Here is an 18,491-nt window from a genome sequence, read left to right as displayed (position 1 = left end):
CAAACTTCCGCACCTTTTAAAAGTACTAATGAGAAGTTTCCTGTATGTTCCTCAAATCTTTCCATCTTTCTTAGATGATGTTAAAGTTCACATCTGGGGGCTGAGGGTGCAGGTCAGTGGTAGAGCATGTGCCTAGCATGCCTAAGGTCTTGGGTTATATCCCCAGCACCAAAAACGAGATTTTAAAAAAGGAAAAGGTTCAGGTCTTTCAGTTTAATATCTTTAAGGCTCCAGAGATGGTAACTCTGTAATAGCTCCCTGTTCAGTCCTCTGTCGCCTTTTGTTGAGAGCATCTGTTAATTACTTCTTGACCTATGTTTGATCCCATGATACCAGTGGTTGATATGAGGAGGGGCAAGAACCTAATATACACTCACAGTTGGTGATGGTTTTATTCAATCTGCTTCAACAGCAGGATCAAAGTCAACCAGGAAAATCACCAGAATGAACAGTTAATTCAAGAAATGAAATAAATGACTTTTTAAACTCTAAATAATGTAAACCCCATGTTGGGTGGATTTGATATGTATTCTACTGTTACAGCAAAGAGGAGAATAAATGGTGTTGGATATACTTTACTGATCATATTATTTTGTTATGAAAGTAATAGATTGCTCTCCTTGATAATTACTCCTCATTTCTAATACCATGAGAAAAATTTGCTCTACTTTAACCCAAATAAAACTGAAAGGATGATCTTTGAATGACATTTTCTATAATCCAAATATTCTATGTTTAAACAAAAGGAAGATACAGCATGAGGATATTTAAATTGAACTTTTATTCTGCCAGCCTCTAAAGTGTTTTAAAAATATTTTCTTATTTAACCCCTACATTCTTCCAGGTTAGAATTACCCCATTTGACAATGAAAATGTTAAAACTCAGAGAAAATGTGAAGATAGCCAGAGACTATATGGCAATAGTAAGACATTTCAATTTGTTGCTAAGTTAAGAAGGGTTTTGAAAAGAAATCCATCCATAAATGGATATAAATGTGTGCATGTGTGTGTAGATGTGCAACAACAGAATTATGCTTTGTTCAGAAGCCTCCAGGGAATTAGGTTTAATGTTATTAGTGGTCTAATAGAATCAAACATGGGTAGAGATTGGTGGTAGGGAGAGGGAGAACCATTACACTTTGGGGTTCAGAATATTTTGCTCTTGGCAGAAAGTCAACAATTTAAATACTGAGTAGCCCCGAAATGGACCACGGAGAGATACAAAGTGACAGGAGTAATTGCACCGAAATGACATTCAAGACTCACAAATGCCATTCTTTTAGAAGCTGACCTCTACTTGAACAAGTGGCACAGTGACATTTCCACAAGTCCTGCAAATAGGTGACACCAATCAAAGAAAAATACATAAAGTGGCAGCACAAAGACTGTTGTCTTTTCAAACACTTGTATGAGACCAAAAACAAATTTTGAAATCACTGTGGAAAATTAGGGAAGTGAATATTTAAAATAAGTCAAAGGTATGTTCTTTGCTTTCTTAGTTATGCTTGTGTTATTATCGCTTCTTCACAAGCAGAGTGACTAAAAATTTGATGATGAAATGACATTCCTAAGGCAATGAGATGAAGAGAGGTACTTGGGAATTCACTGGAAGCAAGACGATGTCTGAATTTGTTGATTTCTAAGTATGTTGGCTTCAGGAAGACATTAGTAACTCAGTGACAATATTTTGTTTTTCTCATAGGATAACAAAAATCATTTAGATATCCTTGCATTAAGTCCCTAATGGAACCTAAAGTGTGGGGCTAAACTCCTGCCTCCCCTCTCAATGACACATTCATATGAGTACCCACAAATGCATCCACTGAATGCTTGCAGTTACAAACACCGATCACACCGATGAGTCTAAATGAAAGTTCTAGGCTGGGGTGTAGCTCAGAGATAGAGGGCTTACCTAAGGTGTGTGAGGCCCTGGGTTCCATCCCTAGCACCACAAATAATAATAATAATGATAATACTACTACTAATAAAACAAATAGCAAGATTTAGACTTTCTTGGGTAAACAATTAGTGCAGTTTTAAGGATTTGCAAGGCTGCGCCAATTTACAACTTGTATGTGTGTGCTGTATTCTAGTTTCCTATTATTGAAGAATGAGTTTTAGTTTTTAAACAATTTACAAATTTTATAACCAGAAATAAGATGCTATTATTATTTTATTTAGCATCATTTTACTACTAAAACTGAAGAAATTATGTATTTACTAATTGTTTTTCTATTTTTGATAAATTTTGTTATTTTCTCATACTATTGGTATTTTATTTTTTCTTATTAATTAGAAGAGACATTTGAATAATAATATTCTCAATTTTTAATTGTGGATCATTTTCATAGACTTGGTTTGCTTTTCATTTTTATTTCTGATTTTTGTGGTATACCCATACCCAAGGGTTTTTGATTTGTTTTGTTTTATTTTGTTAGTTAATCAATTCTATTGATTTTGACATTATTTTTACTTTGGTATCAAACTATAATGACACCAACTGGTCAGTTTCAAAAAAAAAATTAAGATTTTAATTGGAATGGTGTTGAAGATATAAATCATTTTGGGGAAGATAGATATCATAGAGAATACTGAGCCTTTGAAACCAGGAACATGGTATAGATCACCATTAATTGGGATCTCTTTTAATTTCTCTTTGTAACAGTTTGTAGATTTCAGTGTCCAAGTCTTACACAATTTTGTTAAATTTGCTCATTTAAAAAATAGTTAAAAATTCATTTTACTTTTCATATAAATTAAATTTTTTTTAAATTTTAAAACCTTACTTTTAATGGCTTTTTGCCAGTATAAACAATACAATTTGTTTTTTACAGTTATCTTTCATCTTATGATATTGCAAAAATTTATTTTAATAAATAAATTCAAATAGCATATTTGCCTATTTCCTTGTGTTTTCTAGTAATAGTTACCCTTTTTCCTAGAAAGAGAGTTTTATTTCTTTAAAATGTTTTTGTTTTACTTATTACTCTTTTATCAAATAGAACAGGATTTCAGTACCTTTGTAAAATAAAAGTAATGAGAACAGACACTGTTCATTTTTTCTCTTTTGAGAAAGGAAATTTTGTTTTGGGTCCTTCATTATAAAATAAAATGTAGATTTTTTCATGGATCTCTTCAATCTGAAAGTGTGTTTTCATTTTTGGTGTTGGCTGAGAATTTTTTTTTAATCAGGAAACAGCTTTTCATATTTCTTACACATTTTTTGAAAATATAATTCCATTTTTCTTATTCCCTTAGTGTTAATATAGTATATTAATTGATTTTCAAAGGTTAAACTAACAACCATTTTTGAAAACCTCACTTGATCATGATGTGTTGTCCTTTAGCTATATTGTTGGACTTTATTTTCTAATATTTTGTTAGGGTTTTCCACCTATCACCATGAGAGCTATTGGTATGTAGTTCCATTTTCTTGAGATGTCTTTTTCTGGTTCAGAATTAAGGTAATATTGATCTTGTGGGAGTTGTAAAGTATTCTCTTCTCCTTTATTTTCTGTGAGATGGGTGTTATTTCTTTCTTAATTGTATAGACTTTATCAATAAAGCCATCTGGGCCTGGAATTTTCTTCAAGCGTAGATTTTCAATTGTGAATTTAGTGTCTTTAACTGATGAAGGTCTGTTCAGGTTTTCGATTTCTCTTACATTCAACTTTCTGTGTTTTTCAGGGAATGTGTTTATTTCATATAGGTCATCAAGCTTATTGGTATAAAGTTCTCAACGTACTATTTTCTCATGCCTGAAACATCTGTAATCATGGTCCTTTCATTCCTGATATTGGTCATTTGTCTTTTTATTTTTCTATTCCTCTCTTTCTTTCTCTCTCTCTCACTCTTTCTCTCTTTTAATCAAGAGGCAATGCCTGGGAGAGAAGGGGAGAGGGCCAGAGAGAGCTGTCTGACTGCATTGTAACTCCAACCCTGAGTGAAGGCGAGAGGGAGGGAAGGTTGGGGAAGCATCCTATACTGCTGTTCAGTACAAGGGATGTTTGAAGTTTTGGCAAAGCCATCTGGGTGCTATTAATTAAGAATCAGCTGTCAAGGGAGTCCCATGTTTCCCCCAGACAGCCAGCCTCAGTGCTCAGTCATCAGCTATGTGCAGCCTGTAGAGACTGTGGCTTCCCTTCGCTCCATCATAAAAATCCAGTGAGCAGCAGTGGAACCCTGTGTGGTCTGTGAGGTACATCCCCATGGCTGCCACACCCTCCGGTGCATCCTCAACATCTGCATTCCCAGGTGGACAACTCTGGCTTATTGATTGACTGATTCCTTAGCAGTGGTCTCTGGTTTCTACGTGTTACCTCCCATATACGGAATTGCCTTGCAATTTAGTACTATGTTTATATGACTATGTCCAGATTATTTTCAGAGTTCTACTTCATCAAGATTATTTTAAATGCCTGAATTCAAAAACTATATTAATTCATTGATTAGCAATCTTTCTTGGCATTCAAAAAGGAAAAAAAATAAAGATTATGATAACTCCTAGAAATAGTTCCCTTAAAAATAAATCCCACAATCTAATCACTGCCTGAGAGTCCCACCTCTGAACCTTGCTTATTGTGAACCAGCCTTTCAAAATATGAACTTCTCAGTAGCAATTAGAGGTCCAAATCATACTACTCTTCTGAGGTTTTATTTATCCCATATGATATGATGGTGTTAAGAAATTAAAGAACCTTCATAGAAATGATGAGCCTAAGATCAATCATAATAAAATTCAGAGTTTGAGAATCTATAAATAATGATCCCATGTTTCACTCCAGATAGAAAACCCCGACTGTCTTCCTGGAAATTTCCAAGTTTGTGTCCTTTTCCCAAAGCTTTTTGCCCCAATGAGAGAGAGCTCTCTGTAAAGCTTTAATTGGAATTAGACTTGTTCATTCGTTTATTTCCTTTTTATGCTCTTCATTACTCAGCACCGAGGAAAACAAAGATGAAGAGGGCACTTTCCATACTCATAGCGTTTAATAATGAGTGAATGTCCGTCAGTCACAACTTGCCACCATTGCCTTGTCATGCTTCTCTGCAATTTGTTTTCCTTCTATGTCAGCAGTTTACCAAATAGATATGTGATGCTCTCAACACGTGTGGTGAAGAGGAACTGTACAGGGATAAGACATTTGTCCAGCCTTATTCAAAAAAGCCTGTAATTCAATGGCAGTCTCACATACAAAATGTTTATAAATCTGATATGGATATCTTATACAAATTTTCACTGTAATCTGCAGGAAATAAATCAAGCTTTGGCTTTTGCACCTAAAAAAGTGTATCTAAGTTAGCTATAAACTGATCGCTTTGGAGAGTTGATATAATAAGTATAAAATGACTTTTTTTTTTCCTTTCAGGAAAGTCTTAATAGACACCGATACTTGAATTCTTTCTTTCCTCGAGAAAACTCCACTGCCTTCTATGGAATAAATCAGTTTTCTTATTTGCTTCCTGAAGAGTTTAAAGGTATGATTGAATGATACTATTTATTGAGTTATTTCCTGGTTTAACTTCTTTGCTTAATTTTTGAGGAATTATTTAACTATAAATCTAATAAATAATAGTTGACATTTATTAAATAATTGCCAACTGTCAGGCATGTGCCATGGGCTAACCATAAGAAAAACAAATTAATGGCCACTGTCTACTAATTGTGGCTTAAGAATGAAATATTATATGTATATCAATGTCATTATAAAGGACAATTGTCTCATCACTTACGCAGTTTTCTAGCACCATTTACGTTCAGGACACCTTGGTTTCATGGATTATGGAAAGAAATGATGTCAATTATATTCATTTTTGTTATAGATGTGTTTCTATCAAACAAGTCATTTTATGTGTGAGCTCCAAACTTATTATAGGAATTCTCTTTTGTAGCTTTCAGCAGAATGCATTTAATGTTATTAAAAAAAACAAAAGAGGAAAACCTCAAATGATAGGTTCACCAAAAAGCTATTTTTGCTTGAAAAGATGCTCCAGAAAAAATCCCAAGGGGACCTCCTTATAATAGACTATTGGCTGACTTTTTTCATTTCCTGTTTCTGTTCAGCCATTTATTTAAGAAGTACACCTTCCAGGTTTCCCAGATACCCAGCAGAAGTGCAGACACCTATCCCCAATGTGTCTTTGCCGCTAAGATTTGACTGGAGGGACAAGCATGTTGTAACACAAGTGAGAAACCAGGAGATGGTGAGTTTTATATTTTTCTTGTCTTCATAGGCTAAACATTGGAATGTGCCTTGGAGGTCAAGTTCAAACTTATAGCAAATTCATTTCTCTGAGTAAAATCACACCGCAATCATCCAAAACTGACAAAGAAAGGGGGATCTTTGAGACATGAGAGGCAGATGTCAAACCCCAACTTTCCTTCCTGAAGATAAATCTTCCTTGGTGTGTTTGCTAGCTAATTGCATTTGTCACCAGCACACTAACTCAGCAGTTACCCAGATTCCACACCTGTTCATCTGTTATGGACTTCATAATATAATATAAAGCTGCTCCCCCACCCTTTATGCTGTAGTCATTTCCCTGCCTCCCAATTTACAACCTATCTTGTCAGTCTGTGAACATCCTAGGTAGCTATTGGTTCATCAGTCAGACTGACAGTCTCCTTCTCCGTTATTGGTCCTGTTAGCCTGTGGAAATCCACTGCTTAAGAAGAGCTCCCCCTCCGTTTTCTCTCTCTCTCCTCCTGGCTTTCATGCTCTCTCCTCCTGGCTTTTCACTCTCTCTCTTGTCTCTCTCTCTCTCTCTTTCTCTCTCATTTTCTTTCTTACCCTGCAGGGAGACGCTCTGCTTGTATGCTTAATAAACTCTCTTATGTGAGTTCCCGGTCTGGAGTGGTTTCGGGGTTCTTACAGACTTGCTAGTGAAAGATTGGAAAAGCAGACATGGCCACTAACTGCTTGAGAGATTCAGAAGGAAAACCATGCTGACAATGTAAAATGAGACTGCACACACTTACCCACAGAGTAGCCAGATCTTCTGGGTTCTCAGCTTCATCCTGTGTGCTCAGAGCATACAGCTGCTCGCCAGTGGTCTTTACAAGTACAATCATTTCAGCTCTAATCATTATTACTTCTATCCAGTTTCAAATTATAGAATATTCTTTGCGTCTCTGTAAATCATCCTGCTTTTTTATGGGATCCCTAATTTCATTCACTCAGTCCCCTTCCTTTCTATCGGGATCAGCCCTTTTCACTCTTTTGTTTTCTTTTGTTAAATAAAAACAAGTTAACAGACCCCTAATCAGCAAAAATGACAGCCAATATTTGGGGAATGACTAATAAGGGTTTATGTGATTAGGATATTTCAAGTGCATCCATGTTATGCATACTTAATAGGTATCTGCTGGCATTTTGATAGTCCTAATAGTAATTCATTCAATTCCTGTTTCCATCGCACGACTACAACATACATCCTCATCACTGAATCAACCTTTGGGACGGATGTGGTGTATGACAGTAGAAGCAGAGCTTCCAGGGAGAAGCAAGGATTGAAGTGTGGTGTGAAAGTCCGTACCCACTATCTCAGAGTGGAGCCGCTTAGGAACAGAAGTTATACGTTCAGCGAACGTACTAGTCTTTTAACAGATCATCAGACCAAATGTTTTCTTAATCTCTAATACTTCACTTCATCATTAAAATGATAATATAGTAAGATCACTGCATCATCTAATTTACAATAATGATCTTACTAATTTAGCTTCAATAAAGAGATGTTGGTGCTCAAAAGAGGATTTTGGCTTTCTTTTCTGTCTTAATTTGATGAGTCAGTGTAGCATTAAGTCAGTGAACATAGCTCTGAGGCTTAATTTTAAAGGGGACAAGCTTTCCTTTTTCTCTTCTCCCTCTCCCCCTCCCTAACCTGGGGGTGGGGAACAAGACCACCTTGAGTTATCTGTGCTCCACTGGAAGGAGATATCTGCCTGAGGATCTAGGAACTGAATATCTCCCAAATTAACAAGTGAATGTTAACACACCACCAGGGCACCCTGGGACCCTCTGTCAGGACACACCTGGCACTTGGCCTTTGAATAGCTCCTTTAAAACCTCCCTGTTCCTCCTGATGGGCAGAATCACAGCCTCTAGGACAGGTTTCTCCTTTGCTAGAAAAGCAAGAAAACTTCTTTTTCCTTTTTCTCAAAACCGTGTCCTTATTATTGAATTGGCATCGGGGACAAGGACCAGGCTTGTGGTCATATGTATTTTGTAAGTTTCCAGATTTTGGAAATTTTGCTGGAATTTGAGACATTGTTATATTTAGAAACATCGATCAATCGATCAATTTGACTTGGGCATTCCTGCATGATTAATCTACCCCCCCCCTCCCGCCCCCGACTTCTACTTTTGAACAGTGTGGAGGATGCTGGGCCTTCAGCGTGGTGGGCGCAGTGGAATCGGCTTGTGCCATCAGAGGGAAGCCTCTGGAAGCCCTGAGTGTGCAGCAGGTCATTGACTGCTCATACAACAACTACGGCTGTGAAGGGGGCGCTCCTGTCAGTGCTCTGAACTGGCTGAACAAGGTACCCATTCTCTCCGCCTTTTGAATTCTTTTTTTTTTTTTTTTTAATTAAAAATCATAAATTTACATAGGGTAATGTTGTTTGATTCATTCTGTTATTTTTTTCCTTCCCCCCCACCCCTCCCACCCCTCTTTTCCCTCTATACAGTCCTTCCTTCCTCCATTCTTACCACCCTCCTTATCCCTAACCCTAACCCTAACGCTAACCCCTCACACCCCCCATTATATATCCTCATCTGCTTATCAGTGAGATCATTCATCCTTTAGTTTTTTGAGATTGGCTTATCTCACTTAGCATGATATCCTCCAATTTCATCCATTTGCCTGCAAATGCCATAATTTTATCATTCTTGATTTCCGCTTTTCTTGTTCAACATGGGTTCCAAATGCAATTACTCTCATTTAGCATTGTTTCCATCGTCAGAAATGTGGATGATCAAAGCTTAAGTTAATCAGAAGATCTAAAAAAGTACTTGCTCCTAGGAAAATTAGCCACTGAGATATCAAAGGATGAAAAATCTTATCTGAGACTTGTCTTCTTCAAGACATTTATGCTTACGTCTTAACACCTCTTAATAAGTATTTTTGTGTGATTGCTTATCACATACTGTGCCAGAAAGTAATTAGAGTATTTTATCACTCATTTCCATAAGATTTCTGAAAGTTAAAGTTAAAAGAGACATTTTTAACTCTGACGAAGAAATGAGACCTGAGGGTTAAGATCATGTTGCCAAGTCAGTCACTGAGCCAGAACTGCACCTTAAATCCCCTCCCTTTAATTTCAGTACTTTGTTTAGTTAAATTCTCAATTTCATGGATTCTCTCGACATTTTTCCACGCCTAGCATCAACTGCATGAAACCAGCCAATGAGGGTTCCATTACAGTTTTGTGAAAATTTGTCAAGCTAGATGTCCCCACACCCAAGGTCCTTGCATTTTACGTTTGCTATATTTCCAATCACTAGGCCAGGATCTGCTGAACACATATTATGGGCAATGTTAAATTGTACATCCCTTTGTTTCCATTAAGCCCATTATTCCAAAAGGGAGGATCTGTATAGACAACCTAAAAATGATATGACATATTCTAGATGAATAGCAGAAAGAGGAGTGATGCAAAGAAGGCTTGACCCAGCCGTCCCCTGTGTATGCACCACTGTGCTGATCTCAAAGACTTGCTCACAGAGTCAGAAGCCCCGGAAGGAAAGTGTGTCACCATATTGTACCCATCAAAAAGATGATGAGACTTTATTAGCAGATTAGTTGGATATTTTTAGGGGTAGGGGGTACCAGGGATTGAACTCAGGGACACTCAACCACTGAGCCATATCCCCAGCCCTATTTTGTATTTTATTTAGAGACAGGGTCTCACTGAGTTGCTTAGTGCCTTTCTTTTGCTGAGACTGGCTTTGAACTCACGATCCTCCTGTCTCAGCCTCCCTAGCCACTTGGATTACTGAAGTGTGCCACCACAACTGGCAATTAGTAGTAGGTCTAAGAAGGAAAGATTATAAGAGAAACAGGATAGAAGAGAAAGAACCATGCTGATTCTAGTTGCCTAGCATGTCTGAAACAAGAACCTGAAGATTTAACTTAAGATCATAAGAACCCAAAGCGTGCCCATGTGGTGGCAAGGTAAAGATGAGCCCATTTTGAAGACTGATTTTCTATTTGATTTTTAAAATAACTGAAAACATGAACACGGTGGGTGATTGCTTTCTTTTAGACACAAGTAAAACTGGTGAGAGAGTCAGAATACCCGTTCAAAGCCCACAATGGCCTGTGTCATTACTTTTCCAGTTCACATTCTGGAATTTCAATCAGAGGTTATTCTGCATATGACTTCAGGTAAATATTCTCTTTTGGTTTTCTCTACATAGGATTAATGTGTGATGTCCTGAGTATTTGGAATTCCTTGGTTGAAGACACCACTATATACTCTTCATTACTTTAGAACCTAGTTTTTACCAGTCCGATTGGCAGTCACAATAGGGTGTAATAAGATGTTGTTTTTTTAAAGGTCTTCTTATTTTTCCAGGTGTCATTTCACTAGAAATAACAAATCCAAATTAACAAATTTCAATCCAGCTTAAGGGCTAATTTATATTTACCATATACGTCTTACCAAATTTTCATGTTATAATTCTGTGGGTGTATTTTAGTCTTACTATTGAATCAATCCAACATCACTTTGTATAGATCCTCTGGCAAACATCAGGAAGGCTACACACCAAGAAGCACTTTTTGACCCTCTACTGTCCTGGTATATCTCCAGGCTTCAGTTATTCAGAAAATGGAAACTTCTTATGAATATACCAAAGCTTTCAGATTAAAAACGAGGTAGCCAAGCATGGTGGCACATGCCTGTAATCCCAGCGACTCTGGAGGCTGAGGCAGGAGAATCGTGAGGGCAAAGTCAGCCTCAGCAAAAGGAAGGGGCTAAGCAACTCAGTGAGACCCTGTCGCTAAGTAAAATACAAAATAGGACTGGGGATGTGACTGGGGATGTGACTCAGTGGTCGAATGCCCTGAATTCAATCCCCAGTACCAAAAAAAAAAAAAAAAAAAAAAATTAAATAAATGAAAACCAAGAAGTAAAGGTGTAACATTGATGATAAATTAGGTAGCACACATTGTAAGCACCACAGGAGTGCCAGGGTGGATAAAGGTGGGCTGGGGAAAGAACTTGTGTTGGAAACTGAAGGACAGGATAACTTTGGATAGGTTTAAGGGAAAACAGGCATTAAAATATGCCTTAAAAACATGTGAAAACACAAAGCTGCACAGAGAATCATTAGAACCATTCAATGGAATGCACGAAATGTTCATGGGTTATAAGGGCCCAGGAAAACTGCATCCAGCTCTTGCTTATGTTAGGAACTCTGCACAATCTTTTGAAACAGAAAACGGGAACTAAATGAAATTTGGATAAGGGAACCAATACCTTATGAAAGAATCTAAAATATAAAAGAATCTCTTTCTTGATCCAGATGGTATCTACCCTTGGGATCTAAAGGAAACCAAGGTTGAAATTAATCCTTAAACAGTATGTAACCCTCTTAAATAAGCTAAGTGTGCCAGAGTACTGGCAGATTGTCAGCTGGCTCCTGTCTAAACCAGGCCTCCAGGGGTGACCCTAGGAACCACACAAGACAGCCTTAATTCCACTACTGGCAAGCCATCTAGCATCTATGATAGGGTGTGAGGGTCACTGGGTACCTTGGTCACTGTCTCCTTTGGGCGTAAAGGTAATGCCCTTCCTAAAGTGAAAAAGTGTGCCTCTCTAATCTGCCAGTTCCAGGGTAGAAGGAAGGGCGTGTGCAAAAGGAATCATATTTCTGAAATGTGAGTGGATCAGATCCAGAGGATCTCTTGTCATGGGTAGTAAATTGAAAAAACTAGGAAGAACAAAAATAATCTGCACTAGACTGAATTAGCAGGAAGCTAAAGAGCATGTACAAAGATTATTGGCATTGATTTTTGATTAACAAGGAAGAGACCCCAATAAAATAAAAATCTCTGGTTTTTTTTTTTTTTTTTTTTTTTTTTTTACTATGAGGGGTCAAACCCAGGGCCTTGCACATGCTAGGAAAGTACTCTACCACTGAGCCACAGGCATGACCAAAATCGTTTCCATATTTTAACACTGAACATCATACTCTTACTGTACTCTGTGATAGTACAATCTGCAGATGATTGTATTAGACTGCAAACGATCATTCATTGTTTTCATTCAGTCAGATATTTACTGAACACTGTTCAGGTTCTGGGGATTTAACAGTGAACAAAACAGATATAACCCCTACTTTTGTGAACTATATTTTAGTAATCAAGGCAGGAAATAATAAACAATAATATGTATGCTATGCTAGTTGTAGTAATTTCTAAAAGAAAAAAAAAAACAAAAATAAAGGGAAATGGAAGCATGTAATTTTAGAAAATTTTAGTCCCTCCCTGGGAAGGTGACCTTTGAATGAAGATTTGAAGATATGTGGCAACATAACCAGGCAGACATCTAGGAGAATATTGTTTCAAACAGAAGGAACTGTAAGTGAAAAGGTCCTGAAGTAGGGACATGTCTGGCATGTTTGAATAACAGTAGCAAGAAGAACAAAATGAGCCAAAGACACTAAATAATAACCTTCGAACAGGATATTAGCAGAAGGGTTTTGAAGACAAAGGATAATAGGTAAATAACCCACAAAGAGGGTTAAGCCCTATGCAGTTTTTATGGTAGATAGGAAAAAAGAGATTCAAAGAGGATTCCAGGCTTTGGGGTTGGAAAAACTAAACTAAAATAAAACAAAATAAAATAAAAATTAATTACCATTAACGAAACATCAAAGTCTAAGACAAAAAAATTAGAAGGAAATATCAAGCGTTCTGCTGGAAAATGTAAGAAGTGTAAGAGACTGGTAGGAGATGGAGAAATGAGCCAAAACAGGGAAAACTGCATCTTTATGAAACTAGTTAGACTGTTGGTGACCTGGTGTTTAACCTCCTGGGAACTCTGGGGCCAAGGTAAAATGTACCCTTCAGCACTTTTCCATCCAGTTGATGCTCACAGGCTCCTGTGATTCATTAGTGAGGCTGCAGCTGCAGCAGATGTGGAGTTGGTTGATTTCCTGGCTCTTGAAGAGACAGAGGCCTTGGGCAAAGATCTGAGGGTCTCCTTGTTGGAGGTCAGCTGGCCTGCACCACAGTGGGGAGGGCAGGGCATGTGGGAGGTCTTCCTAGGCATTTTTCCATACTCTGGCACTTCAGTACCCACTTCCCATCTGACATGGGCACCTGAGACTTGAGAGAGTCACACAGCTGTTAAACTGAAGGGCTGGGTTAGGACTTAGATCTGTCCAACTCTGAACCTGTCTCCTCCTCTCTGTTCTTAAGATCATGAGGTCCTGGTTTCCAGGGTTTGGGGAAAATGCTTTCTCAGTGCACAGCTCTCAGAGAAAAACTTCTGCAGCCAAAACACTGTGCAGAAACTGAAAAGATCTAAGTAAGGGGGTAATTAAAACACAGAAAACATCATCTAGTCTTAAAACAAAATAACCATTCATACTGAGCTTCTTTATGAGTCTTTGCTTATCAGATCCAATGAAAAGCATTCAAAACTCAAATTAGGGTATGAGAATATTATTTAAACAAGCAAAAATGAAAGGCATTTACTATATATTGCAATTGTCAAAAAAAAAAAAAAAGGACACAATACAATGCACTGAGTATAGGGAACATGAGATGGAAATCTTTAAAACCATGAAGTGGCAGTGACATCAAAGATACATCTTAAACAACAGGTCGTGTTGACAATAAAATTTAAGAGAACTTTTTTTTTTTTTTTTTAGTGCCAGGGATTTAACCCAGGGGTGCTTAACCATTGAGCTACATCCCTATCCCCAGACCTTTTTTTATTTTGAGACAGGGTTTCACTAAGTTGCTTAGGACCTAGCTTAGTTGCTGAGACTGGCCTCACACTTGCAATCCTCCTGCCTGAGCCTCCTGAGGATTACAGGTGTGCACCACCATGCCCTGCTTAGGAGAATTCTTTGAAGACTATAGATTTTATAAATTATTGACCTATGAGATGAAGAGTAAGTGCCTGGAACCAAGGCCTGATAATCTGTATATTAGCAACAGTGTGCATTTTGATATTAATTGTATATGCTAATCATGGAAATACAAATGCCATTTGGAGTACATTTAGGCTTCCCAAAAGGCAACATCTTTCTGTAAGTCAAGTGACAACAATGCCACTTGATTCAGGGGCCAAGTGGAACATTTGTCTGCTGGTGGTGATTTGGCATGTCATCCTAGTACTGATTTTTTAATATCTTTGATAACTTTCTTTATCCTGACTCAAAGCAGGGATTATTGCTAATTATTTATTTGATGCTATGAAATTAATAATCCTTTACATTCTAAAAAATTTCTCCTTCTTAATCTTCCTGCTTCTCCTATAGTGTCCCAGTAACTGGATCATCTGCATGACATATCTATAGTATATCTTCCATTATGTCAAGTAGATGTAAAACACCTGTGTTCTAGTAATGCACATATTATATCATATATCATGTTTAAGTTGCAAAATATTGAGAGTTTATAGACAATAAATTATTCATTATATGCTAAAACCTATGCTCAAAAGAATTAGTTACTAGATGACATAAATGTGAGAAAGAATGTTTCTCATAAGGTTAGTGTGTAACTCATGCTAGGCATGTTACATAACATAGACATCATTCTGTGTGACAGTTGGTAGAACTCCAGTGTACAATTGGAATTTGAACCCAGGTTTGGGAAAAGACAGTCTGTCTTCTATCTTTTTAAAAATTTTTAATTTTGCCTATCTTGGGGTAATCTTTATGAATACCATTTTTGAGAGCAAAAATTAGAAATGCCTGCTTACAAATCTCCAAAAAACAAATTTCATGAACAAATGTTTCATTAGAATATCTATTTAGGTAAAAAGAAAAGAAACCTTCCTAAAAAAAAAAAAATGCAGGACACAATACAATATAATGAATTCTAGGGAAGATGAGATGGAACTATACAAAATTTTGAAGTGGCAATGACGGGTAAGATGATACATAAATCTTGATGATAAGTTTAGGTGCACAAATATGTGAAATGAATGCAATGTTTATATTTCAATGAATTCCATTGTTATGCATTCAAGATTTTCCTCTTCTGTGTCCTTGCTAGACACTGGACCTCAGCAGGCAGGAGGAGGGATTATTTATTCTTTCAAACCATTAATCCACCCATGCCTTGCTGAAGCAGTGTTACCAAATGCTATCTTAATGGCCTGAACCATCAGTAACTTGGTTTCCGTGTGCTTTACCCACACGGCTGACCTTTGAGAAATATAAATAAGGGTTTCATCACATACTTGCAAGATCAATGAAGGCCAAATGTTGTGTAACATGAGATTATGCTGGTAGATGTCCAGAACAATTGTGAAAGCAATAATTGGGTCTCTTGAGGTCCTGGCAACCTAGCACCTTCCCACATCTCAGTCCTCCTCCCCTTCCTCTTTCCTCTCCTCCTCCCCCTCTTTTTATTTATTTATTTTTTGGATGTGTCTTCTATTGCATTATTATATTAACTACTTTTGAGCCAATCTTCTGTATTTGACATTCATTACTATAAGTTGATCATCTCTTGATTCTCACATGGTGTGGCAGAGATGACAAAGTATTTCCAATAAATAATCTTCACACTTTCATTATTAAAAGATAACTAAATAGTGTAGTGCCAGCTTCAAAACTCTATTCCCTATCTTCCTTTAGGTTGGATAAGACTGGGTTATAGCCAGTGAGATTTATGCATATGTGTGCAGAAATGGTGGATGTTATTTCTGGAAAGTCTTCTCAGTGGAAGAATAGCACTTCATCTCCTTTCCTCTTTGTGGAACTATATGTTAAATATATGAAATATATGTTAAATGTCTAGCAATTATCTTGAGCCATGCACAGATCTTGATTATGGAAACATAGCAGAATAATAGTATAGAAGAACGTGGGTTCCTGATATCCTGGGGCCCTGTACAATCCTGAAATGGTAATCTTCCAGATTTTTTTTTTTTTTTTAGCTTCTGATATTTTGATCTTTTGTATTTGCAACTCAGCCTACTCCTGATCATATAGAGATTGCATAGGTCAGTTTTATTTTTACCTTAAACATTAAATTCTTTACCCCTATACTTCCTCTTTGGTAGTGACCAAGAAGATGAAATGGCAAAAGCACTTTTCACCTTTGGCCCTTTAATAGTGATAGTAGATGCAGTGAGCTGGCAAGATTATCTGGGAGGCATAATACAGCATCATTGCTCCAGTGGAGAAGCAAATCATGCAGTTCTTATAACTGGGTTTGATAAAACAGGTAAGTGCTAATAAGACTTGATTGATTACTTTCAAGATTGACCTGTGCCTGATTATGAACAATCCATAGAATATTGAAATTTGATCTGCTGTGTCCAAAATCCCCCGTGTCAATGACCTATGTGTAAATATCCTGTCAGGTTCCACCAACCAATTTTTGATAATGACATTTTTGTTTTGTTTTGTTTGTGGTGCTGGAGATTTTACATGGATCTTACACATGCTAGACTGTGGAAAACCATGGCTGCTTGCCAACAGGGCTGCTTCAAGTGGCTCGTCACGCGGCTTCTCTTACAGGAAGTCAAGCCTTCTTTGTCTTTTTGCTTACCGAAAACCGCTTATGGCCCAACCAGCGGGACAGAAGACACGTACTCTTTAGAAGTTCATGAAGCAGCTTTCCCTTTATTCCAATAACACCCTCAATATATAAGCAATCTCATGCATAAGCAATTGTAACCAGATATGTCCATCCAATCCTGTTAAAGGTCAAGCAGTCACTCGCTCAGCATACATGTAAAGTATATCTGTCCACGTGCTAGGCAGCTGAACTGATTATAATACAGCCAATTGTAAACGCGTTCTGCCTTTCTCCATGCATATTCAGAACACCGTTTGCTCTCTGCCAGTCGCCATCTTCAGATACACGTGGTGTAAACCTGTGCCCCTGGTTCCACCCGCCACACTAAACAAGTGCTCTACCCCTGAGCTACATTCCCATTCTGATAATGATAATTGCCTATTTAAAGAGTGTGCATTCTCCATCTGAAATATTTAGGATAATTTCTGGGAAAAGAGAAGTGGTTATTAATTGGTCATATACCGAGTAATTTTTTCTTTTCCTAAATCCCTGGAAATGGTGTTTTTTGATTCTTGTTTTTGTTTTTGAATTTATGCCATCTTTATTAAACAAAATGAATTCAAACACATATTTCTGCTGTTGGAATGTGACAAAGTACAGCTGAAGTTTAGCTGAGTTACTTTTATGTATACAATATAACATATAATGTAAATGATCGTATTACATTGATAATCTTTCTCAAAACTACTAGACTTATAGGGAACCAAAATTTAGATATTGAAATCATGCATTTATAACAAACCTGAGTTTTTCAGGGTTTGTTACCATTTTATGTTTTGTTTTGTAGGAGATACTCCATATTGGATTGTGCGAAACTCATGGGGAAGTTCATGGGGCGTAGATGGCTATGCCCATGTAAAAATGGGAGGTAATATTTGTGGTAAGTAATGAATTTCTGATTAAAACTTCAGACTAAATATCAAGGAAGATTCTTTGAAAATATTAAAAATACAAATCCATTTCATAGAATGTTTCCAATGTACTCAGAGCACTATTGTGGTAATAATTTTCATCCTAAAAATAAAAGAACATTTTCAAAAGAGGTGCTATTCCACTTATTCACATTTTTATAAAGGAAGAGGACTGCACTGAAAACATTATATGTATTATACATGTATATGTAAAAACACAACATAAACTAATATTTTATTAAAGTCAATATTCAAAACCACATAACATTTGACTTGGAAACTGAACTCCTCCAGAACTGTCTCCTTGTTCCCAATTTATTTTTTTATAATTATGAATTTCTCTACTTTTTATCACTTTTATTATCAAGAATCAGTACTATAGCACTTTCCTAGCATGTGCAAGGTCCAGGGTTCCATCCTCAGCATCGAAAGGAAGGAAGGAAGAGAGGGAGGGAGGGAGGAAGGGAGGGAGAGAGAGAGGAAGTCAGGCAGGCAGGCATAAATCATCATCAAGAGTTTTTCTTTGTATCGAAATTTGAAAATTTGAGCAATAGCATTGTTTCTGACTTAATTTGCCCCTTCTTACCTACAAAGTTTTAGCAGAACACCTGCTGGAATTGAGAGGTTTAGCCATACGCCAAACATACTTTTTCATTGAACTTAAAGAAAATTAACCATAGACAAAACTAAATTAGGAAGCTCAGTACTTTAAGCTATATTATTATAATTATATTCAAAACTACATTCTAAAACTTTTGATTTAGAAAAATCAACCTATTTTCTGAATCAAACTAGATCCAAACTAAA

General features: G+C 36.9%; 1 protein-coding gene across 2 annotated transcripts in view; it reads left to right on the top strand.

The window, feature by feature from the left end:
* Positions 1 to 18,491, top strand: part of LOC306669205 (cathepsin O-like) — a gene marked incomplete at its 3' end in the record, with an annotated part of 108,652 nt that overhangs the window by 3,485 nt on the left and 86,676 nt on the right. For both annotated transcript variants that reach the window (XM_079153092.1, XM_079153093.1), the window contains exons 2-7: positions 5,367 to 5,475; positions 6,062 to 6,201; positions 8,369 to 8,536; positions 10,262 to 10,383; positions 16,253 to 16,416; positions 17,561 to 17,653. In XM_079153092.1, the coding sequence (XP_079009218.1) occupies positions 5,367 to 5,475; positions 6,062 to 6,201; positions 8,369 to 8,536; positions 10,262 to 10,383; positions 16,253 to 16,416; positions 17,561 to 17,653 (796 nt within the window). The remainder of the gene's footprint in view (positions 1 to 5,366; positions 5,476 to 6,061; positions 6,202 to 8,368; positions 8,537 to 10,261; positions 10,384 to 16,252; positions 16,417 to 17,560; positions 17,654 to 18,491) is intronic.

This window comes from Sciurus vulgaris, assembly GCF_902686455.1.
Source record: "Sciurus vulgaris genome assembly, chromosome: 9".
NCBI classification, from domain to species: Eukaryota; Metazoa; Chordata; class Mammalia; order Rodentia; family Sciuridae; genus Sciurus; species Sciurus vulgaris.
This window is presented reverse-complemented; position numbering and strand designations above follow the sequence as displayed.